At 42.6% G+C, this 25,194-nt stretch overlaps 1 protein-coding gene across 1 annotated transcript in view; it reads left to right on the forward strand.

Annotated features, from left to right (window-relative positions):
• Positions 1-25,194, forward strand: part of BTK (Bruton tyrosine kinase) — a 126,136-nt gene that overhangs the window by 72,860 nt on the left and 28,082 nt on the right. Inside the window, 3 exon segments of the mRNA XM_030209734.1 lie at positions 9,354-9,421; positions 16,191-16,360; positions 23,979-24,041. Of these exon segments, the coding sequence (XP_030065594.1) occupies positions 9,354-9,421; positions 16,191-16,360; positions 23,979-24,041 (301 nt within the window).

Genomic DNA, 25,194 nt, shown 5'->3' on the forward strand with positions numbered 1-25,194 from the left:
TCCTTCTCTTTTGAAAATGAGCCCAATATACAGGAGCTGATTTTCAAAAGAGAAAAATGTCCAAAAACTGGCATAAAATCTGCTTTTAGACATTTTTCTCACAAAAACATCCAAATTGGTATTTTCAAAACCAATTTTTGGAGATTTTTCTATGAAGTCCGTCAGAAGTGCGTTCAAATCACAAGGGGGTGTCTCAGGGGCGTGTTAAGGGTGGCAGCTGGGCGTTCCTAACACTTGGACATTTTTCAGCCATAATGGAACAAACAAAACCGTCCAGGACTAAAACTAAGACATTTTGAGCTAGTCCTGTTTTATAACAAATAAGGCACAAAAAAGTGCCCTAAAAGACCAGATGACCACTGGAGGGAATCAGGGGTGACCTCCCCTTACTCCCCTAGTGGTCACTAACCCTCCCCCCCCCCCAAAAAAAAAAAAAAAAAAACATAATTAAAAACATTACTTGCCAGTCTCTATGCCATCCTCAGATGTTATACTCAGGTCCATTAGAACAGCATGCAAATCCCTGGAGTAGTCTAGTGGTGGTTGCGATGCACTGCAGACAGATGAACCCAGGCCCATACCTCTTCCTACATGTTACACTTGTGGAGGAAACTGTGAGCCCTCCAAAACTCACCAGAAACCCGCTGTACCCACATATAGGTGCCCCCTTCACCCATAAGGGCTAGGGTAGTAGTGTACATTTGGGGGTAGTAGATTTTGGGTGGGTTTTGGGGTGCTCAGCAGACAAGATAAGGGAACAATGGTGAGATGTGTACCTGGAAGCATTTTATGAAGTCCACTGGAGTGCCCTCTAGGGTGCCCTATTGCTTTCCTGGGATGTCAGGGGGACCAGTGTACTAAAAATGCTGGCTCCTCCTACATACCAATGGTTTGATTTTGTGCATTTTGCACTTAGGTTTTTTTGAAAATGGACCAGAAAACAAAACACCCAAAGCAGAAAACCTTGTTCAAAACAGTATTTACAAAAAAAAGAAAGAAAGACGTTTTTCTTTTTTTGAAAATGACTTCTTTCCTATTCAGATTTTGGGGTATATGGTGGCTTGATGATTTTTCTTCTTTTTAGTTAGATAAGGCATAACATTGTCCAGAGGTGATCTCAGGTGAGCCAGAATGGTGGGGTTAAGGTCTTCTTTCTCTTCCTTTTTCTTCCCTTTCTATAGGATTGAGAGGGTATAAGTATGTTTGGGATTTGGGGGAGGATGAATGGGGAAGTTCTGGGGGGTTTAGTTGGGGGGAAGGGGGGAACCATATTTTGTTGCAACTTATTTTTGTTGTGCTGTGTTATTTTATATTGGCGAGGAGGCTTTTGATTGCTTATAAATGACTTGTGACATTAGGTTGCTTATTGAACATTAATGGCCTCAATTCTCCCAGAAAGCGGAATCTTCTTTGAAATGCTTTGAAGAGTCACAAGGCTCGTATTGTGTTTGTGCAGGAGACCTATTTATTACCTTGCCGTGAGTTTCTTCTTTTTAATAGAGTGTACTTTTTTGGGATCTTGCCTGGTATTTGTGACCTGGATTGGCCGCTGTTGGAAAAAGGATACTGGGCTTGATGGACCTTTGGTCTGTCCCAGTATGATGATACAAATAAAAATAAACGTTTTTGCCTCTGATGTCACTGGCTCTAAGAAGCAGGAAGTAGCCTTGTTTTTTTCACAAGCATCTTTGCTTGCAGATTTTAGGAGTTAAAAGAGACTGGTGAGAGATTTCTTTTTGTGCATTTTTTTTTTTAGAAGAGACTACTTTGACTCTGGCCTGTATATTTGCACCAAAATCCTGGTCAAGCTGAGTTTTTTGATGATCTTAAAATTCAACTGAGTAGTTTCACCCAAGGCTACCTAGTTTGTGCAGGAAATTTTAATGTTTGTCTTGATCCCTCTCTAGGGAGTCATTCATTGGGAGAAAGAATCCATTCTGTAGCATTGAAATCTTTCCCACATGATGTTGGTTTATTTGATGTGTGGAGGGAAGATAATAAGACTGTGAAGAATTACACTTATTTTTCCTCCCCACATCAGCAGCACTCTTATATTGATTACATTTTTATGGATCCATTTTTTAGGAGAAGTATTGGGTGGACTGTTATAGGAAATATTACCTTTTCCAATCATTCCCCTGTTAGGTGAGTTTGTTGCACCTTGTCTCAGACTCTAGTGATCATTTTTGGACTCTTAATATGAACCTGCTTAAGGATGATAGCATTGTCAAAGAATACAAAAGATTTTTGAAAAATTACTTGGATCGTAATGAGGGGCATAATCGAAAGGGACGCCCAAGTTTTCCTGAGGACATCCTCGCAGGACGTCCCGGCGAAGGGGTGGGGAAACCCGTATTATCAAAACACAATGGGCGTCCATCTTTCGTTTTGATAATACGGTCGGGGACGCCCAAATTGCAAAATTTAGGTCGACCTTAGAGATGGTCGTCCCCGATTTTCGGCAATAATGGAAACCGAGGACGCCCATCTTAGAAAAGACCAAATCCAAGCCATTTGGTCGTGGGAGGAACCAGCATTCATGTGCACTGGTCCCCCTGACATGCCAAGATACCAACTGGGCACCCTAGGGGGCACTGCAGTGGACTTCACAAATTGCTCCTAGGTGCATAGCTCCCTTACCTTGGGTGTTGAGCCCAACCAAACACACTCCCCAGAACTGTACACCACTACCATAGAACCTAAAGGGTGAAGGGGGCACCTGCATGTGGGTATAGTGGGTTTCTGGTGGGTTGTGAAGGGCTCACATTTACCACCACAAGTGTAACAGGTGGGGGGGGGGGGGCCTGGGTCCGCCTGCCTGAAGTGCACTGCACCCACTAAAACTGCTCCAGGGACCTGCAAACTGCTGTCATGGAGCTGGGTATGACATTTGAGGCTGGTATAGAGGCTGACAAAAAATACTTTAAAACTTTTTTTAGGGTGGGAGGGGGTTAGTGACCACGGGGGGAGTAAGGGGAGGTCATCCCCAATTCCCTCTGGTGGTCATCTGGTCAGTTCGGGCACCTTTTTGAGGCTTGGTTGTAGCAAAAAATGGACCAAGTAAAGTCACCCAAGTGCTCATCAGGGACACCCTTCTTTTTTCCATTATGGTTCAAGGACGCCCATGTGTTAGGCATGCCCCAGTCCCCCCTTCGCTGCGCTTCCGACATGCCCCCATGAACTTTGGTCGTCCCCGCAACGGAAAGCAGTTGAGGATGCCCAAAATTGGCTTTCGATTATGCCGATTTGGGCGACCCTGGGAGAAGGGAGCACATCTCCCGATTTGTGTCGAAAGATGGGCACCCTTCTCTTTCGAAAATAAGCCTGAATATGAACTCTGGTCCTATTTTGCCCATTGTTTGGGATACTTTAAAAGTGGTAACTAGGGGATTTTTTTTTTTTTTTTTTGCAACATGCAGCTCAGGAGAAGCAGCTTAGTGAGACCCTTAAACATCAGTATCTCTCTCAGATTGCTTCCCTAGAGTTTCAATATAAATAGACAGGCTCTCTTCAGACTTTGAGTGCACTCCAGGCTGTTCATTTGTCCTTCGAGGGCTTACAACAGGAGAAGTTGCAGTTTGTAATGGATAAAGTTAAGCAGAAACATTATGAATAGTCTGGGAAAGCAAGTGCTATTTTGGCTTATAAATTAAGAAAGACTCATGCTGAAAGACTGGTTTGTAAGATTCAAGATCGCTTTGGTCAAGTATTGTTCAAGTCGTCTGAAATCAGAGCTTGTTTTAGGACGTTTTTGAAGGAGCTTTACACTCAAGATTACTCTATTAAGGAAGCTGATATTACTGCTTATCTTGCTCCTTTGAATCTCCCAGTACTTTCTTTGATGCAGAGTACCAAATTGGATGCTCCAGTAGAACCAGGGGAAATCTTGCAAGCTATCCACTCAACAGCTACCAGGAAGTTTCCTGGGATGGATGGACTCCCTTTAAAGTTTTATAAGACATTTTCTATGGCGTTATCCCCTTTATTAGCTGAAATTGTCAATGGGGCTAGAGAAGGGAGAAGCTTGCCTCTGACAATGTTTGCTGCCTGGATTCCTGTCATTCCAAAGGAAGGGATAGAACTGAATGTTAGTTTTCTTGCACCTTATCAGTTCTTAATGTGAATATCAAGCTTTTTGCCAAGGTTTTGGGTACGATGTTGGGGGAGGTCCTGCCTTATTCACCCTGATCAAGTGCGCTTTGTGTCCAAGAGACAGGCTGCATACAACATTTGTTAAATAATTAATTTGAATTATGTATCCTGTCAAAGTGCCATTTCAGCATTTTTGTTGAGTATAGATACTGAGAAGGCCTTTGACAGGGTACATTGGGTGTTGGGGAACAATTTTGTAAATGGGTCTCACAATTATATTCTTTTCCAAGAGCTTGTGTTAGGGTGAATGGGGGTAACTCTCCCATGTTTGCCTTGACTCATAGTACACAGCAGGGCTGCCCTCTATTGCCTGTGCTTTATGCCTTGGTGATGAAGCCACTGGCTTTTTCTATTCAGGGGAATCCCAATATCAAGGGTATAGAAGTGGGTGGCATAGATTGTAAATTGAGTCATTTTGCTGATGACGTGTTGTTGTCTTTCTTCCCCCCTTACTACTTTACCTAATTTAGTAACAACTCTGGAAGCTTATGCTAGGGGTGTCAGGATTCAAGGCAAACATGAGGACGACTGAAATCCTTAATCTTACTACTGATGAATCTATTTTACAGAACATAAAAATAAACATTCCTTTTCGCTGGGTCCCTAGGGAGCTCAAATATTTGGGGGGTCTGGAATCAATCAGATTATTCCCAATTGTACCAAGCTAATTATCCAAAACATTTTGCTAATATTCGAACTAACCTGGACTGTTAGAAGACGCAAACTTTATTGTGGATTGATAGGATATCTACCATAAAAATGAATGTGCTACCGAGTCTTCTTTGTTTGTTCCAAGTCCTTCCTTTGGCAATCCTGTGAAAGGCTTTACAGAGTCTTCAGAATAATGTTTTTTGGTTTATTTTGAGTGACAGAAAGCCTAGACTATCAAGGCAAATCCTATTTCAGGATCCTAAATGGAGGGGTTGAGAGTACCGGATTTGTAAAATTACTATCGAGCAGCTCAGGCTAGGGTGACTGTGGAATGGTTGCCTAAGAGGGCTCATACGCTTCCTGATACCCTCACCCAATTATTTTTCATACTTTTTCTGTCTAGAGCAAGTTGAGTCCAAAACCTGACTTTCAACTTTCTTGCTATACTCCCATTTGTCATAATCCTTTGTCCCTCCCCCCGTGCTGGTGCCTTCGCATTATAGGGACTGACATCATAAGGGTTTATCAGAATGGGGCCAGCTTTATGATGATGACAAATTGATTTCTTTTTCTGTTTTGGCCAGATATTACAGTCTCTCACAGTCTCATTACTGTGCTTATTTATAGTTTTTGTCCAATAGAAGGTATAGGTCTTGATTGGTGGGTGATTTTGGAGGATGTGTGTAAGGATTTTAGATCCACAAAGTTTTTGGTGAGTACACTCTATGCTTACCTCAGGGACCTTGGGTCTACAGACCTTTCTCATAGGCATAAGTGGGAACTGGAACTTGGAGTGATCTATGATCTGGAGGAATGGGATTTGAAGGAACAGACTCTTGCTACTGTGGCTATTGCATCTAATATAAAAGAAAATAATGTAAAACTTTTATATAGATGGTACCTAACTCCAGTGAGACTAAGTCGCTAGTATGCTAACACCAGTGCATTTTTTCTAGCAAAAAAGGTGCCAGTACTCAAATGCTAGGCCACCCTTAAGGGGTGGGGTGATCACCCACCCCACAATAGCCAGGACCCTGCAACCAGTAACAGAATCTATGACAAGGCAGAATTGTTGTGTAGAGCCTGAGCTCTTTCATTAAAACTTGGGGTCCATGAGTCAATTTTAGCAAACAATGGAAAAGGTGCCGGTACTCAGTACCCCCAAGTACCCCCTCAAAAAAAGCCCTGGCTAACACCAATCCTCTTTGTTAGTGGTGTGGTGGCAATCTTGGTACTGTGGGTCATATTTGATGGCCTGTCTGAAGGCTGTTTGCATTTTGGAAGAGTAATTCATTGGATTACTGGATTGAAGCTTCCCTGGGACCCTGGCATATTTGTATTTAACAGGACCATTCCAAGTTCGTCATTTTTTTTACATGCGGCTAAGTTGACTTTGGCTGCTGCATGGAAGGATCCTGGGATACCATCTGTTCATCTGTGACATCTTAAATTATATCATATTTATAAAATGGAAAACTTGACTGCTGAAAGGCGTTAAATGTGTTGGAAAATGGAAGGGGATTTGGGGTAAAGTGCATAACCAGACCTTTCTGGGATGATTGGGGTCTTTCATTTTGTACCTTGTTGAGGTGTTTTGTTTGGATTTCTATGGTCTCTTCTCTTTTGGGGGATGTTTGAGGAAGGGTGGAATTTTGTTGGGTGGGAGGAAGGGGTTTGTGTTCTTATTTGGGAGGGGAAATTGAAAATTGTAAATAAGAGAAATCTCTCTGAATGCTTTATCTTCTCGCTTTTGAATGATGTTTCATGCCTTTAAAAGAAAAAAAAGAAAAAAAATAATCTGGGTACCCAGATGCCTTTGGAGAATACTATCATAGTGCACAGATTTTAGGTGCCTAATTTTTAGTACCCTTTGTAGAATTGCTTCCAGAATATCCTTGCACGAGTTTTCTGTGTATATATTCCCTTCCTCAAGCTGCAAACTGCTGTACATCGCCTTGGGTGAATCTCTTCATCAGTGCAGCTGATAAATCCCAATAAGTTTCCAAGTTTATTCATACTTAATATACCACATATAGAGGGGCATTTTTGATATAACATCTTAATCTGATTTTGGATGTTTTGCTAGAAACATCCAAAAATCAAGTGGTGAACATGACCATTTTCAAACCTGAAAAATGTCTATCGTTTTGTTTCAAAAATGGCCATTTCCTAGACATTTTTAGATGTTTTGTGCTCAGTGCGTTTTTCTTTTGTGACCATTTTTGAAAAAAAAAAAAAAAGAAAACCATCCAAGTGAAAAACACACAAAATCAAGCCATTGGGATGTAGGAGGAGCCACCATTCTTAGTAGGCTTGCCACACAGACATCCCAGCAGAGCAGTGGGGCACCCTGACACTGCAGTGGATTTCACATAAAAGGTCCCAGGAATACATCTCAGCATATGGGGAGCCCTCCAAAACCCACCAAATACCTATTGTACCCAACTGTATACCACTACAATAGACCTCATGTCTGCAGGTATCACTTATATGTAAGTACAGTATGTTATTGGTGAGTTTTTGAGGGCTGACACTTTCCACCACAAGTGTACCAGTTAGAGTGGGATATGAACCTGGGTCCCCTTGTCTATGGTGCACTGCACCAACCACTAGGCTACTCCAGGGACCTGCTTGCTGCTTTAATAGGACTGTCATAGAGGCTGGAAAGTAGTGTTTCTTTCACATCTTTGAGGGGTGGGAGGGGGATCATGCTTTAATCCCTCTAGTGGTCATTTAGGGCACCTTTTTATGACTTAGTCGAGATTGAAACAGGTCCAGACCAAAATGACCAACTTTTAGCCCCGGACATTTTTGCTTTGTTCCATTATGGCAGGAAAACATCCAAGTTGTGGGAACACCCAAATCCTGCCCCCTCCTTGTGATTTGGATGCACTGCAGACGAACTGCATAGAAAATAGCGATTTAGATGTCCATCTGCCACCTTGTGCCGCTTTGTGGACATTTTTCTGTTTTGAAAATGAGCCCACTAGTGAAATATCTATGCGGTTTACAATAAAATCTGAATAAAACTTATAAATACATAAAAGGAAGAAACACCATTAATAATAGTAAAAGCATGGGAAAAACTCAGCTCTGTTTACTCCGATGCCACAGATCATGCACTGTTGTCTCCATGTCTCATTGTTATTATAAGAAATCGGTCAGTAACGGTTTTATCAAAAAAAGGCTTTAAGTCCAGTCTTAAATTATTAGTAGGTAGTTTCTAAGTATACTTATTGTGGTAACTTGTTCCAAATTGTTGGTTCCACATCACTTTATAATGAATCACGAATGTCTGCAGAATGAATGTTTCAGAAAAATGGCACCACCACCATGGCATGAACATAAAGTGCAACGTGGAACACAGGGTATTAACAAAGGAAGCAGAGCAGAAAACCAGTGTTTCAAACCGGATGTATTAGAATGAGAATTTTGTAAGGAATCCTGGCTGACACTGGTAACCAGTGTTCTGATTTGAGCAAAGGGGTGATGTGGTCTCTATGCTTGGCACCTGAAATCAGTTTTGAATCAGCTGGAGCCTTTTAAGATCAACTAGATGAAGGCCTTGAAATAGGGCATTATAGTGATATTAATGTCCAAGAACTAGTGAGTGGAGGAAAGTACTTAGGGCTTTTTTGTCAAAACAAGGTTTGACTGAGCATATCTTTTTTCAGTTTGAAGAAGCACTTTCAGACAATCATTGAGATATGCTGTTGGAAATGCAAATGGTTATCAATAATAACTCTAAGAAGTTTTAAAGAATTTACTATTTCTATGGGAATATTATCAATAGTTAGATGAAAGGGTAAAAATATTTGTGAATTATGAGAAAATATAAAGGCTTTAGTTTCGTCGGCGTTAAGCTTTAACTTATGCAAACACAACCATTTTGCTAAGGTATTCAATTTGGTATAGATAATGGTGGTTCTAATGTGTACAATAGTTAGATTTGATCAGCATATATGAATGATGTAATTCCTAATATCTGAATCAGTGTAGCTAAAATAGAACCCTGCTAGTGTAAGCATATGAGTCAGATTGTAAGTTGTTCCAAAGTAAATAAATAAACGTACAATTACCAAAGTATACAATCAAACCCACTTGCAAATGTTTTAGGCTCCTGTTGTCTAAGACAAACCTAGCTCCATATACAGTATTGAGTTTGATAATGAATGATGTGATATGTCCAGTTAGCAACAAGATGGAGGCACTCATGCAGAGGGAAAGGGGCGCAGAAGATGCCTCTCTTGGTGGGAAAGATTGATGGGGCCCTGAATACTACAGAAGAAGCTTCAGAGTTTACAGGAAGCACTAACACTTATTCTAACTGGTGGCTCTCATATCCCTGGGCAAGTGACACCTAAAGACCTGCTAGAAAGGGGACATCTATTTTATGTTAAATTCAGGAGATTGTAGGAAAGCACTGTAATATCTTAATGTATTTTATTAACCCCCCAACTCCATTCTGACGGTGTTAGATCTATAAATTAAAGGCATGGTCTATAAATTTGCAATCAATAATTTGGATTTTCCTGTTTAATATTTTGAAGGTTTGAAACCTGGAAGATCACACCGAAACACAAAAAAGCCACTTCCTGCAACCCCCACGAATGGCCAGGTACTCAAGGGAGTAGATTTTGTGATGATCTCAGTGTGTATTCATGCATTATCTAAACAGCCAACCAAACCAGGTCAACATGCAAATGAAGACTCACTTTTTAAATTTTCAACTGTTTATTGTAAATAAGTGAAACAGATAATTTACTGCATGCAGATAGTTGAAAAACAAAGAATTCTGCCCAGGCAGGATAAGTCCTTGAAGTTGGATGCTGATCAATTGGATGACAGACTGCCAGAATAAAAGAGTGGATGTTGAGTAACTGGAGACATGGTTTCTGAATTATGGCAGAGGTGGATATTAAAGCGTTAGTGGAAAAGGTATGTGTACCTGTTGACTGGATAGATGCAGGGTTCAATGCAGGAAGGGCATGGGCTCCTTTGCATAGGATGCTGGCCTCTGGTGAAAAAAGGGGATGCTTTCTCAGAGGAGAGGAACAAAGCTCAGGACAACTTCCTCTAGAGCCCAAAATGGAGAATTCTGCTCAGTAGGAAGGATGCAGAGAAGACTAGGGCTGAGAAAATGACCAGTAGGGTCAGAGCATGTTTTTGGGAGGAATGAAGACAGAACCTGGCAAGTTTCTCTGGGAGAAACAGGTTACATGTAAGAGATGGCCAATGAAAACTGATTACAAGTCCTATAAGGAAGTGAATGCTAGCTTGAACTGTATAATATAAATACAATAAATGTAAACTTGTACACACAGCTGTGTGTGGGGGGGGGGGGGGGGGGGGGGGGGGAGAACAGATTTTCTTAATTGAGGTAATAGTGAGGGATGAAGCAACTGGATTCAAGATACACTGTAATCCCTTTTGCCTGGCTAGCTAAATTGAGGGGTATATATTATAAACCCCCTAGTGGTGGAGTGGGTAATTACAACAAATAAATAAATAGATAAATGAACATAGATAGAAATGTTACGGTTTCAAGTTGGGTTCCCAAATAAGCTCCACAAAACCAAGGAATTTGACCAGAAAAATATTAGATATTGTATTAAATTGTAAAATAAGTGGAAACACTTGGATATGTTTCTTTAAGTTGATACCAATTATTAAAGTTGATGATATTAAATAGAGATAGTACAAGGTGTTAAATACTTTGCAATAAATTACAAAAGCAATAAGGTATTCATATTTACAATAACAATTACCAAGACCCCAATCCAACTTCTGTGATAACACAAATCATCCCAAATGTGCACAAACTCAATTACTACTTTGCTACCTCTGCTACTAAAATCACTCACTCTACAACACATACTTCAAGGATAAATATTCACATTTACTCTGCAATGAGCATCAGACAAATATATCTAGCTACTCCTTTCCCCTTATTTTCTAACTCCTCTTACTTTCTTACCTATCTATATGTTCCATCTTTGCTTATATCCTACACTGTCTATTAAAATGTTACATTACGTATTGTACTGACATTGTAAGTAGTATACTATAGAAACTATTGAATGTATATATGCCCTGATTATAAGGTATTGATTTAGCACTTATATCTAAAGTCACTGTTTATATAATTATAAGCAATGTAACCTCATAACCCCAGGGTACCATGTGCTTGGACACCAACTGCAATGGCTATCATCATTGGCTCCAACCCCCTCCGAAAACACCTGCAGAGCAAAACAACTCCAAGACCCTCAAAACAGGAGAAACAAGGTCTGCAGTAAAAAACGGAGGAGGTTTTAATTGTGACAAATTTTAATCTAAGTGCATAAACAATAACCAGAATTTACCACTCGTTGTGTAAAGTTGGAAAACTCAGAAATCTAAATATCACAAAAAACGGGAACAAAAAAAGTAGTACTTAGCTTCACCATGGTAATGCTGTCAAAGCAACAATCATGGGACCACTCTTGATTTTGTTCAAACCGAATGTTCAAAACGTGATATCTTGGGTCAAAATGATTTTCAGTCCGAAGTATCCATCTTATAATTCTCAAGAATCTTTCTCAAACAATTTCTCATTTCTCGACAGATACAGGAATCCCTCTGTTTTGCTACTTCATCAGGAGAAAAGAAAGAAAGAAAGTGACCATTTTTCCTTCCCACCAACACGAACAAAAGGCCCAAAATGGCGACTGCTTAAATAGGACGCCTTCAGAAGTTGGTCCTCCTTGAAATGACATCATCTCTTGCGGATTCGATTGCATGAAAAGAATTGTCAATAGAATGCTTCCCATTCTAACTGACCATTCAAACCCTTAGGGAATACTGTCTGGAGACGATATATCCATCTCTGTTCTTTTTGATGCAAAACTCATGAAATATCACCTCTTCTACTATTATCCCTTAGTTGTTCAATCACCATACAACATAATTGATTGAATGCATGACCCTTGTTGACACAGAGGGGCATAATCGAATGGGGCACCCAAGTTTTCCTGAGGGCGTCCTCGCAGGACGTCCCAGCGAAGGGGCAGGGAAACCCGTATTATCGAAACAAGATGGGTGTCCATCTTTCGTTTCAATAATACAGTCGAGGACACCCAAATCTCAACATTTAGGTTGACCTTAGAGATGGTCGTTCCCGGTTTTCGGCGATAATGGAAACCAAGGACGCCCATCTCAAAAACAACCAAATCCAACCCCTTTGGTCATGGGAGGAGCCAGCATTTGTAGTGCACTGGTCCCCCTGACATGCCAGGACACCAACCGGGCACCCTAGGGGGCACTGCAGTGGACTAACTGATGCACTAACTGAATGGAAAAAGCCCTTCCCTTACCAATCCCTTAGCGATTCGGAAAGAACAGGCATGCATGACGGAAATCGCATGCAAATGAGCTGCTCGTTGTTAGCTGATTTGCACACAGTTTCCTTCCTAAGGAGGAGAAGCCAGTGCCATGCCAAAGACGGCTTCATACATGCAGACAAGCTGCGTGTATAGTAGCCGTCTACAACCTTAAAAATACACAAATCCAGGTGAAAACGTCCAAGTGCTCGTGAGGATGTCCAAAATGTGGATGTTTCTGTGAGAAGGATGACCATGCCTTTGCTATGCCTCTGACACCCTCTTTATTTATTTGGATTTTGGATCACAAGTAGCAGCAGTGGGATTTGAACTACCCACCTCTGGATTGCAAGACCAGTGCTCTAACCACTAGGCCACTCCACTTCCTTCAAATTTGGCCATCCCTGTGGGGGGGGGGGGGGCAGTTCAGGACATCCAAAATGTTTGAAAGAAGGACGTCCATGCCTTCGCTGTGCAACGGCTAACACACACACATCTCCCCCCCCAGGGACCTGCATACTGTTGCGATGGACCTGTGTATGATACTTGAGGCTGGCAAAAAAAGTTTTTAAAGTTGTTTTTTTCAGGGTGGGAGGGGGTTAGTCACCACTGGGGGGAGTCAGGGGAGGTCATCCCCGATTCCCTCCAGTGGTCATCTGGTCAGTTCGGGCACCTTTTTGAGGCTTGGTCATAAGAAAAAATGGACCAAGTAAAGTCGGCCAAGTGCTTGTCAGGGACGCCCTTCTTTTTTCCATTATCGCTCGAAGACACCCATCTGTTAGGCATGCCCCAGTCCCACCTTCGCTACACCTCCGACACACCCCCGGGAACTTTGGCCATCCCCATAATGGGAAGTAGTTGGGGACGCCCAAAATCAACTTTCAATTATGCCGATTTGGGCAACCCTGAGAGAAGGACGCCCATCTCCCGATTTGTGTTGAAAGATGGGCGCCTTTCTCTTTCGAAAATAAGCCTGACAGTGTTTTACTAGGGGCATGTATAATTTCTCTGCTTGGATTCCAAGTTTATGTTCTGTTAAACGTGTTTTTAACATCCGTTTCGTTTGTCCAATGTACCTAGAACCACAAGGACAAGTGATCATATATATCACAGCCTTAGAGGTACAGTTTGTGGAGCTTTTCACATAAATCCATTTATTTTTTTACAGAATCCCATAATTTGTTAGTTTCCTCCATAACCTCACACATGATACAATTACTACATTTAGCATGTCCAGTGTGAAGAGTCTCTCTATATGTCCAAATGTCAGAATGACACAGAACATCAGCTAAATTAACCCGTCTCGAGTATAACACTATGCATTTCTGTCACGCAAAGACTTCATGAGCTGTTAACATGCTCCAATGTTTATAAATAATCTTCGCTATCTTTGGTGACAAAAAGGTGTATTGCATGATGCATGGAATATTTTGTTTCACAGGTTTCTGTTGTTTAGGTTCCTTCCAACAAAAATTCTCGATGGTTAAATAATGCCCTCTTGTAGGCATGTTTGATAATTTTCTTAGGATAACCTCTGTCCTGTAATTTAACCTTCAGTTGGCTGGCTGCCTTTTTGTATTTCTGAGAAGAGTCACATATGCGTCTGTAGCGCAAAAATTGCGCAAATGGAAGATTATTCCGAATATGGATGGGATGCATACTGTCATATGTAAGAAGAGTATTTTGATCAATTGTTTTTGTAAAGTCATCTGATTCCAATCTTCCATCAATATTGGTGATCTTTACATCCAGAAAACTAATTTCAGTCAAGTGAGCTATATGTTGAAATTTAATTGTGGAATGACACGAGTTCAAATCAGAGACAAATTACTCTAACACATCTTCGTCTGCTTCCCGAATGACGAAAATATCAATAAATCACCACCAACAGGATACATATTGAAATAGCGGAAGCTTGTATATATATTGTTCTTCCAAACTTGCCATGAACAAATTGGTCTTCTGGGGCAAATGCAGCCCCCATCGCTATTCCTGAAAGTTGTAAGTATAGCTCACCATTTAATATGAAATGATTATTAAAAAGAGCTAGTTGCAGCATCTGAAGGAGGAACTTAGTTGGAACAGTGTCAGGTTTTGGACGAGCTTCAATAGCCTTGTGTTGAGGGATGGCAGTGTATAGAGATTGAACATCTAACGTCACTAGAATGCCCAAAATATATTTAGATGATAATTCCTCTATTTTATTTTAAAAATGGGTTGTGCCTTTAATGTGGGAAGTGATGTTCGGAACCAACGGAGATAGAAAATCATCTATATATTTGCATGTTCTTTCCAAAAGGGAGTCACGAGCAGATACTATTGGCCGCCTTGAAGGTTGCCTCAAAGTTTTGTGTATTTTCGGGAGTAAATAGAATATCAATATTTTCGCATTTTTGTGATTGAGGTAAGCCATCTCATCCTTAGTTAAAAATCCTTGTTGTATAGCTTCCTCTGTAATTCTTTTTATTTTTTGAAGGAGCTCATCAGTAGGGTCTTTTTGAATTTTTGCGATATGTAGATTCATCTGACAACTGATGAAATGCTTCCCTCAGATAGTCTTCCTTACGTAATAAGACCACCGCTCTTCCTTTATCCGCACGCCGGATTATAATGTCCGGATCTTTCGAGAGCAAGTGGATGGCTTTCCTTTCTTCAGTAGTCACAATTAAAACCTTCTCCGTTTTTTACTGCAGACCTTTTCTTTCCTTTTTTTTCTCTTGTTTTGAGGTTCTTGGAGTTGTTTTGCTCTGCAGGTGTTTTCGTAGGGGGTTGGAGCCAATGATGATAGCCATTGCAGTTGGTGTCCAAGCACATGGTACCCTGGGCTTATGAGGCTACATTGTTTATAATTATATAAAAAGTGACTTTAGATATAAGTGCTAAATCTAATCAGGGCATATATACATTCAATAGTTTCTAGATTAAATTGTTCTGGGCAGCAGGGGCGTAACCAGACCTCAGCGGAAGGGGGGTCCAGAGCCCAAAGTGTTGGGGGGGGGGCACGTTTTAGCCCACCTCCACCAGCTGCCACCCCACCCCCCACAAGGTACCTTTGCTGGCGGAGGTCCTCAACCTCCGCCAGCCGAAGCCTTCTTCAGCGCCGGTCTCCGGCACACCGCATTCGCTGATCTGTGCTGCTTTCTTGAGTCCTGATGTCCTGCATGTTCTTTTAAGTGAAATTGAGAATGCTCAGTTTCACTTAAAGGAACGTGCAGGCGCGCCGCATTCATCAGGAGGAAGAAAGTACAGATCAGCGAACGTGGCGTGGCTGCACGTTCCTTTAAGTGAAATTGAGCATGCTCAGTTTCACTTAAAAGAATGTGCAGGATGTCAGGACTCAACTAAGCAGCACAGATCAGCGAACAGGGCGCGCTGGAGACAGGCACTGAAGAAGGCTTCAGCTGGCGGGGGTTGGGGACCCCCACCAGCAAAACCAGGGGCCTGGACTAAATCAGTGGGGGCCCATGCCCCCGTGGCCCCACCTAGCTACGCCCCTGCTGGGCAGTTTTTTGAATTTTCAAGTAGTATACTATGCCATACTTTGTATTGTTATTTGAATATTCTTATTCCTATAATTGTCTATTGCTCATGTTTGATTTTCTTACTGTTCACCGCCTTGAGTGAATTCCTTCAAAATGGCAGTAAATAAATCCTAATAAATACATAATAAATAGAAAATAGCTCACACAAATGTCATTAACTAGAGTTGTATTGTCAGTGGAACCATTGAAGGATATAACAGTAGTACAAGACTTGTCTGACAGTTTTAGCAACTGTTTGCAAAGACAGAAGTATACTTTAACAGACCATTCTGATAATAATTTATGTTCATTCAGTCATCACATTGAGTTTTGTTGGTAGCAAATTATATATGCATTTGTTAATTTTCTGTGTGTGGTCTGCAAGGCATAGTACTACCATTCAAGAGGCCATCCTATGTCTAAAGGTTGCCCACCCCTGTTCTATCTAAAATGAAGCTGTATATATTTAGATATGTATACTTTATTTTTCCCTTTGGTTGAGCAGGTAAAGATGACCAAGCCTTTGCCCCCAGCGCCGAATGAGCTGAAGAAGGTAGTGGCACTTTATGATTACAGTCCAATAAATGCCAAGGACTTGCCCCTGAGGAAGGGTGAAGAGTACCTCATCCTGGAGGAGAGCAACCTGCCCTGGTGGAGGGCACAGGACAAAGATGGGTAAGAGGCTGTTTTCTGAATACACAACCCTCACACTGTACACCATGTCCAGTGCAGACTTGTGCTGGAGGAGCCTCCTTCTTCCACCCCATCCAGGATCAGGTTTAGATCTGCAGATGTTTTGACTCAGAATCAAAATTTCACTTCCAGCCAACCAAAAACATGAAAATAAAAAGGGTTGTATGCATCGTCAAATAGCTGGCACCACTCATGATAATGATAAAATCATTTTTTTTCTGTAATGTGACCTCTTTGCATCCCTCCCCCCCCAAAAATGTGCTAGGATCAGTGCCGTATTGAGGGCGGCTGACACCCGGAGCAGGTCGCCACTGCGCACCCCCCCCCCCCCCCCCCCCCGGGTGCAGCACGCCGCCCCCCTCTCGGCGCACCCCCTCCCCCCCGGAGCGCATTCTTACTTGCATTAGGAAGCGAGGGGCGGCCGAGAGGGCCGATCCGCACCCGAGTGCAAGTCGCTGGGAGTTGCGTCGGCTCCATTGGTTCATTGCTTTCTCTGCCCCGGAACAGGAAGTAACCTGTTCCGGGGCAGAGGGAGCAGGGAACCGGCGGAGCCGACACCCCCCCCCCCCCCAGCGGCGTGCACCCGGGGCGGACCGCCCCCCCCCCCTTCCTACACCACTGGCTAGGATGAATTTTGCAAGTTATGCAAAATTTTGCAGGTTCATCTGTCACCTCTTTGCTGAAGTAGGAGTTCTACAGCACTGTGTGCAGTTCTGCAGTTTAACTCCTTGTACCCAGTTGCTCCCCAGGCTACCGATCTCTGTACTCCTGCCCTCACATGAGTATGGATACCTGTCAATTCCATTAAGCAGGAGCACCCACTGGTGGAGTGATATACACTTTTTCCCAAACCAGTGGATGGAGTCATATGTCACTGCTGAGATGTTGGAGAAGGAGTTAGAATAAATAAAAAGAGGTATCTCCTGGGCATGCATTTAGGTTGGAGAGGTAAAACAGCCTGTACGCTTGGTATGTTAAAAAGTGTATGGACTATCTTTAGCTTCTCTCCCTACCTGCAGAAATAGCTGGTGCAATGAACTGGCACTTTCAGTACATATGCTGGCTTATTTTCAAACGTGAACTACCTGGGCTCCTTCCCTTTGCAAACTCAGCTACAAAATGCACATGTAATGTCCCCTTGCTTGGCACTACTGGATTCGGGGGCCCGGCCTAACTGGATCCACCCGAAAGCAGTCTCCGTCGATCCCTTACTCACTATGACGCTGGGTGCCTCCACCTAGAGAAGACAAGTGTTGGTGGGTGGGATTACCCTCTTCTCCCCCCAGGAACAATAGTAAAAAAATGCTGTAAACAGGGTCGGCTAATAAATTAACAAGCTTTATTTAACTACGTACACAAATCTATATATATGGCTACCATTATTCAGTTTTTATACACCATATCCATAGAGTCTGTTGCTCTTGACTTTCTTTAGCAATCACAAACAAACCAAATATAATGACAACCTTTTAAAACAAATACTATTTCAATGTATGCCTTCTACAATCAACAGTCAATCTTGGGCTTAGGTATTCAGAGTCAATGATTTGGTCCTTCACCCATGGCTTAGTCCCTATCAGTTTGGCTTGCCTAGATAGCACTGTAAGCTCTTCCTTGCTGCCTAGTCAGATTAGTGTGTGGGTGTGGCTGAGTGGCCTAGGTTCCTTCCCTCCTTCCCTTCAAGTCTACCCACTCCCAGCCCTCTCACATCTCACCTCTCCTGCTGAAAGCTTCTTGGGCTGGTGGCTGGCCCCGCTGCTGTTTCCTGGAATATCCCAAGGCTCTGAGAGCCTGCTGTCCTTCCTCTCTGGGCCCCTAGTGCAGATGCACCCCAGCACTTACCTTCGCTGGTCCTCTCTTCAAGAGGAGCCTCTGGGGACGTCTTCCTGCTGGGGTTTAGGATTACTAGCCCTTAAGAGGGCTCTGCAACTGCCAGTTCCAGGTTTCCCCACTAGAGGGCTGCCTCTGCTCTTCTCAGCCCTAGGCACTGATAGTGCCCCTGCAAGCCATTTTATTCTCCGAGTTGTGCCTGCTCCCAAGGGCTTCTGCTCCGTCTTCTTCCCTGAGCTGCGCTAAAAGGCTTCCTAGCCTTGAACCCAGCTCCCAGGGCTTCTGCTTTCCGTGTCTTCAGAAAAGCCTCTAAAAGTGCTTTCCCTGCTGGGATTTAGATTTACCAACCTTTATCAAGGCTCTGTAATCAGCAGTTCTAGGGTTTCCCTGTTAGACAGCAATCTCCACATCCATCCATTCCAGATTCATACACATGGTTCAGTATGAGTCTAGCTTTTTACCATACCTTTCTCTCAAATCCTCTTTACTGTTCATGCCTTCAGTCGCCCTCCCCCCTAAACGCACGAGGAGCAGGTTTTTATTTCCCTCAGTTTGATTCAGCTCTCTCCATACAGTGTGTAGGCACAGTCGGTCACACAAGCTTTATTAATTTAAGTGAATTAATTCCCTCAAAGTGTGTGGAAATGCTCTCATCAACCTGTTTTCCCTCATTTGCATGCAGGAAGCGCTGAAGGACCCATCCCCCCTCCTGCAAAATGTAAAAGTTCAATCAGCTACCTTCCTGTGTAGCTTCCACCAAGGCAAGCAAACTGACAGTTCACCTTAGAAAGAATAAACCTGTTTGTATTTTAAAAGCACTTTACCAAGATTTCTTTTCTCTCCTTAATCTCATTAAAACCCACCTTACAAGGGGGAGGGGGGTTCGCACACATTAAAAGTAATCATGTACTTTGTAAGTATTTAGGCTACTCAAAACTCTGCCCCCCCCCCCACCTAAATAGTCTACCCATCTTTTATCCAGTCACATTGCTGCTTACTTTCTCATAGTCATGTCATAAAGGAGAGACACTAGAACAGAAGGTATAGTAAACCTGTACAGATAAACTAAAACAAACATGGAGACAGATACACATACACTGAGCACACCCTGACACATTTTCTTTGAATTTAGGATTCAGACCCAAACGTTTGCAGTCAGTAACTGAGACTTTTCACCCTCACTGTTGTCTTCACCAAAGTTTAGAAAAGTCAAGGTCTACTATACCTTCTTTAAGGGCCTAATTGACTGAGTCTGTTTTTCCATTCCATGTCTAATGGAAAAGAAATCTTAGTAAATTGGAGTCTTAAGGCACCACTACAGGACAGTGGCAGAAATACAGAGTCAGCAACCTGCCTTCCCTGCCCCCTGCCCATTCTCTGATCCCCCTACCGTCACTCAGTCACTCCCATGTGTCGTCTCATCTTCTACTTTGTCATCTATTCTCTTGCGCTCTCATTCATGTTCCTCATGCTGTTGTCACCCAGTATCACTCTCTCAGCCCCCACATTGTCATCATCCTGTCTCTTGTGCTGTCCCTCATCCTGCCCATCCATCCTCATGTCACTCAGGCTAGCTCTTTCATCACCCCATGTTGTCATCATACAGTCTCTCTTTCATCCATCTTCCTCACCAATCTTCCTCTTCCAATTGCACCCCCCCCCCCCCCCCCCCATCTACCTGACTCGTACCACCCAGACACCAATCCCACTTAATCCCTGTCCCCCATCTACCCAGCCATATCCTCCAACTAGGAAGGTCCCAAAAAGCAACAGGGCAATCGATCCACAAATTCCAATGTGAAACAAAAACAAGCTGATCAGATGAATGATCAAGCCAAATCTTTTATTAGGGATACAAAACCTAAAATGCCAAAACAAGCAATAAGGACTCCGGCAGGGCTAAAAAATAACATATATCAATACAAATGATAAAAACAAAAGACATATATATATAAATACATAAATGAATGAATAAGCTACCGTGACATGCAAAACAAATTTTAAAAAAAACATAACATGAGCAGGTAAAATGTTTAAAATAATGTGACATGTACACCATATTAAATAAATGAAAAGTAAATCGCAAGTGACAAGATAGATTTTGTATTAGTTTTGAACTCTCACCATATTAAATAAAACATCACACAGACCTCAATGATGAGACAGTAATTACCCCATCATCCACAAAAACTGGAACATCAATAGTGCTGGGAAATATGTGACATGCTGACTAAAAACAAAACACCACAGCCAAATTACTATTAGAAACAACACTAATGTATTAGAAAAAATGATAAATGAAAAATTAATGTTAGAAAATACTAATTTGGCTGTGGTGGTTTTTTTTTTTTTTTTTAAGTCTAATTAAGGTGGTGATGTGCTTAGTGAACACCACTTAGATAATGTGTCTTATTTCTTATGCTGAAGTTGTATGCTATGCTGTGTCACTGGATTGTATTTGATACAATTACAGATTGTGTAGATTTATTTATTAAGCACTGCATGTTTACCTACTGGATTTTTGTCAGCATGACCTTTGTCAGGCATTTTAGGTTTTGTATCTCTAATAAAAGATTTGGTTTGACCATTCATCTGATCTGCTTGGTTTTGTTCCATATCCTCCAACTAGTCTTCAACCCCCTTCCTCAGCAAGGTAGTCTTTACACCCTAACTAGCTACCAGCCACTAGGACTCCCCATTAGGCCAGTTCTATTGATCTTGACCCTGACCTTTTAGTTTGCTGCCCCGCCCAGAACAGGACCTTTCTCTCCTCTGCAGATGCTTGAAACCGGAACACCTGTGCTGGGGGGGGGGGGGGGGAATTTTGTAGTCACCATGATGATCTGGTGCCTGTGATTTGTTGAGCCCATGCTCTGACTATTCATTAATGGTTAAATATATACAAGTGCATTGTATAGCCATAGACGGTATATACACATATACAGTATACCCTAAGGGGCAGATAACCAAACTTCCCACATTTCAGTAATCTCCATGAGTGCTTTTTTACCTATGGGGGCAGCCACAGTATTAACACCCTCATCCACCCCGTCCCATCTGCCCGCAACCTCGGAGTCATCTTCGATTCCTCCCTCTCCTTCTCTGCGCATATCCAACAGACTGCCAAGACCTGTCGCTTCTTCCTCTTCAACATCAGCAAAATTCGCCCTTTCCTATCTGAGCACACCACACAAACTCTCGTCCACGCTCTCATTACCTCTCGCCTTGACTACTGCAACTTACTCCTCACCAGCCTCCCACTTAGCCATCTATCCCCCCTTCAATCCGTTCTGAATGCTGCCACACGTCTTATATTCCGCCAGAACCGATATACTCATATCACCCCTCTCCTCAAGTCACTTCACTGGCTTCCGATCAGATACCACATACAATTCAAGATTCTCCTCCTTACCTACAAATGCACCCGGTCTGCAGCTCCTCACTACCTCTCTACCCTCATCTCCCCATATGTTCCCGCCCATAACCTCCGCTCACAGGACAAATCCCTCCTTTCAGTTCCCTTCTCCACCACTGCCAACTCCAGGCTCCACTCATTCTGCCTTGCCTCACCCTATACTTGGAACAATCTTCCTCAACCCCTACGCCAAGCCCCCTCCCTACCCATCTTCAAATCTCTGCTTAAAACTCACCTCTTCAATGCTGCTTTTGGCACCTAACCTTTCGTGAAATATAGTATGCCCTATCAGACGGACTCTACACTTGTCTTTAGATTGTACACCTGTCTTTTAGATTGTAAGTTCCTTGAGCAGGGACTGTCCTTCCATGTTAAATTGTACAGCACCGCGTAACCCTAGTAGCGCTTTAGAAATGTTAAGTAGTAGTAGTAGTAACAGAATATACTGTGAAGATGAGATTTCTGCTCCCACTCTCCAGCAGGCCTCACTGGCCTATGGCCTCTGAACAGGACTCCAAACAGTCTCTTCCCAACATTCTGAGCACCCAACCTCAAGCTCCTGGGCCCCTTTTCCACTCAGGGTGAGCTGGTTCTTAGTATGCAAATTTGTATGCAGATTAGCATGTTATCCTTTCACGCTCAGGGTGACCTGGTTCTCCAGAGGCAAAATTAAACAGGTCTTACCAACAGCATATTCAGGCAATACTTTATTCCAGCCCCTGGGCACAGTTCTTCTAGCTTAAATACTTTATACATTTACATATCTTCATACTGAGCCTCCCCACACAGATTCCTGGGCTCAGCATTAACCTCAATACTTGGGGACTTCTAACCCCAGGCTTTGCAGCCTGCTTCTCAGTACTGGGACACACAGCCCTACTTCTTCTTTGGACACCCGGTCCTTCCTTCCTTGGACACCCAGTCCTTTCTTTCTTTAGACTCACAGTCCTTTCTTTGAACACACAGTTCCTCTAAGTACTGAGGCTACACAGTCCAACACTAATGCTTTAGGGACTTCTTACCCCAGCCTGTTTTTCTTCCTTGAGCATACAGTCTACCACAAATCCATAGGGTTTAGCCAGTTCTTTCCAGGGGGATTCTCTTTCTTCTGCTGCCAGCTCTCCTCTCTTCCTTATACAACTCAGGTGGGGTATAAAGTGGTTAATAGCTAAACAGGACCCAGCCCATAACCGCCTGCACCTGTAGCCATCCCAGGACTCTCCCCGATCCTAGCAACCTCCACCTATTCTCCTAGCGCCATCTAGTGGCCTGCCCCGGCTAGGACAGCCTCTTATTTATCACAATACACAGAACTTTTCTGTGATTATTCAACAATAAAATGTATCGGCACAAAATTTGCGTCTTTTTTTGTGCACATTTTTTTCATGTGAAAGCTATCATGTTGATATTCGTAGTGTTCTCTCACATCCTAACCCTGCCATAAAAAATACTTTCTAAATTCCGTGGGTGTGTCAGTGCTCACATACCCAAAGAAAAGATGAGCAATAACCAAAAAGCCTCCATCTTGGGTAAAAAATTTTTTGTAGAAAGGGCTTTGATTATCAGGGTAATGGGGTTTGATATACCGCCTTTCTGTGGTACAAAGTGATTTACAGTTATTATATGCAGGTACATTCTCTGTCCCTAGTACACTCACAATCTAAGTATTGTACCTAGAGCAATGGAAGATTAAGGGCCCTGTTTACAATGGTGCAATCGTGTTTTTAGCACATGCTAAAATTAGCGCACACTAACTGTGTAGACGCCCATAGGAATATTATAGGCATCTATACGGTTAGTGTGCACTAAAGCTTAGCACACGCTAAAATGCTAGCAGCTTAGTATACAAGGCCCTAAGTGACTTGCCCAGAGTCACAAGGAGCTGCAGTAGAAATGAAGCCCAGTTCCCCAGGTTCTCATTTTCCATATGCTCTGTAATAAGCATATGAATGCACACATTTAGAATAGATAATATTGTTTTGTGACTTTCATTTTTCTAGTGTCAGGGTCTCAGAGCCTTGTCTTCAATCTCTTTAGCTTCTTTCCAGTACTGTGCCTGGGCCCCTTTTCCATTTTGGATCTTATTACAGTCCAGGGCTCATTCCCAATAACTATTCTGAGTGTCTGTTTCCCATGGTTTTAGGTGTGGATAAATACGTGTTTTAACACTTGTTATTATTTTGTATTTGTGTTCTTTTAATTTGAGTTATTACTTTTACTGTATGAAATGATTGCAGTGGTTATAGAAAGTGGTATATAAATGATATAACTAAGTAAATGTATAGTATTCATTGTCTCCTCATTTCCCATGTACAGTGTTTACTGTAAGTGACTGTTCTCTGTCTTCTCCTGCAGGCGACAGGGCTACATTCCCAGTAACTACATCACAGAGACGAGAGACCCTCTAGAAATGTATGAGTGAGTATCCCAGAGAGCATCATCTGCACCTAGTACATGCTCAAAGCCTGCGGTTGGGGTAAATGTGCAGTGTTGCCTAGTTTCCTCATGCTTTGGTATAAACATTTCTGCCTGCTTTGAGCCTCTATCTGCCGGTATTGACTATATTATGTTGCTAGGCTGATGCTGTTCCTATTTCTGTTTGGTCTTTTCCCCCATTTTTTTTGTTCCTTTTTAGCTTACTTTCTGGAGGAAGAAAAATAGGGTTAAGTCTTTGTGTGTCTTTGTGTGTCCTAAACTTATGTGTTTGGAGACCTATCTACACCAAATGTTCAGGGCATGGCAGGGAGTCCTGACTGGAATACTGTTTTTGAGATTCGCACATAAACATGGACATGCACATCCAAGTAGGTGGGCTCTGATAGTTCTCTGGGAAACAGGGGTTCTCAACCCAGTCCTTGGGAAACATCTAGCCAGTCAGGTTTTCAAGATACCCGCAATGAATATGCATGAGATAGATTTGCATAAAATGGAGGTAGTGCATGCAAATTTAGCTAATTCATATTCATTCTGGATATCCTGAAAACCTGACTGGTTAGGTGTGTCCTGAGGACTGGGTTGAGAACCCCTGCTGTGAAACTAGTCTTTCAAAAATGCACTTGTTAAAGCCATAGGCTCCTCTCTGTTGAATAATTCCCCATCTTGTAGCTCTTTGGCAGTTCTGGACTAAGCACATTAAGCTGCTACCAGCAGGGATTTCTGGGGCTGACAAGGACCGTGGCACTCTGTATTTTCACTTTTATGGAATATAAATTAGAGGAACTATCAATGTGTGTTATGGAATGAAACAGAAAGCAGAAAGAAAAAGGAGGAGAGGCTCCGCTACTCTCACTATAAAGTGCCTTTCTTTCTTTGGTACACTTCTAACAGTGGTGGCCCTACCATTAGGCCAACTGAGGCGAGGGCCTCAGACGCCACTCTTCTGAGGCAGCATCACCCCCTGCCCTTCCTTCCCCAATCCCCTTCCTCGAACTTGCTTTTTCTTTTTTTGTTTTCTAAAAGGTGTTGGCAACAGTGGCAGCAGCAGCAGTAATTCCCATAGGCTACCCCGCCTCTGGTCCCGACCCTTTCTCTCTACTGTGGCCCACCTCTCTGACATAACTTCTTGTTTCCT

This window comes from Microcaecilia unicolor, chromosome 7 (genome assembly GCF_901765095.1).
Source record: "Microcaecilia unicolor chromosome 7, aMicUni1.1, whole genome shotgun sequence".
In the NCBI taxonomy this organism is placed as follows: Eukaryota; Metazoa; Chordata; class Amphibia; order Gymnophiona; family Siphonopidae; genus Microcaecilia; species Microcaecilia unicolor.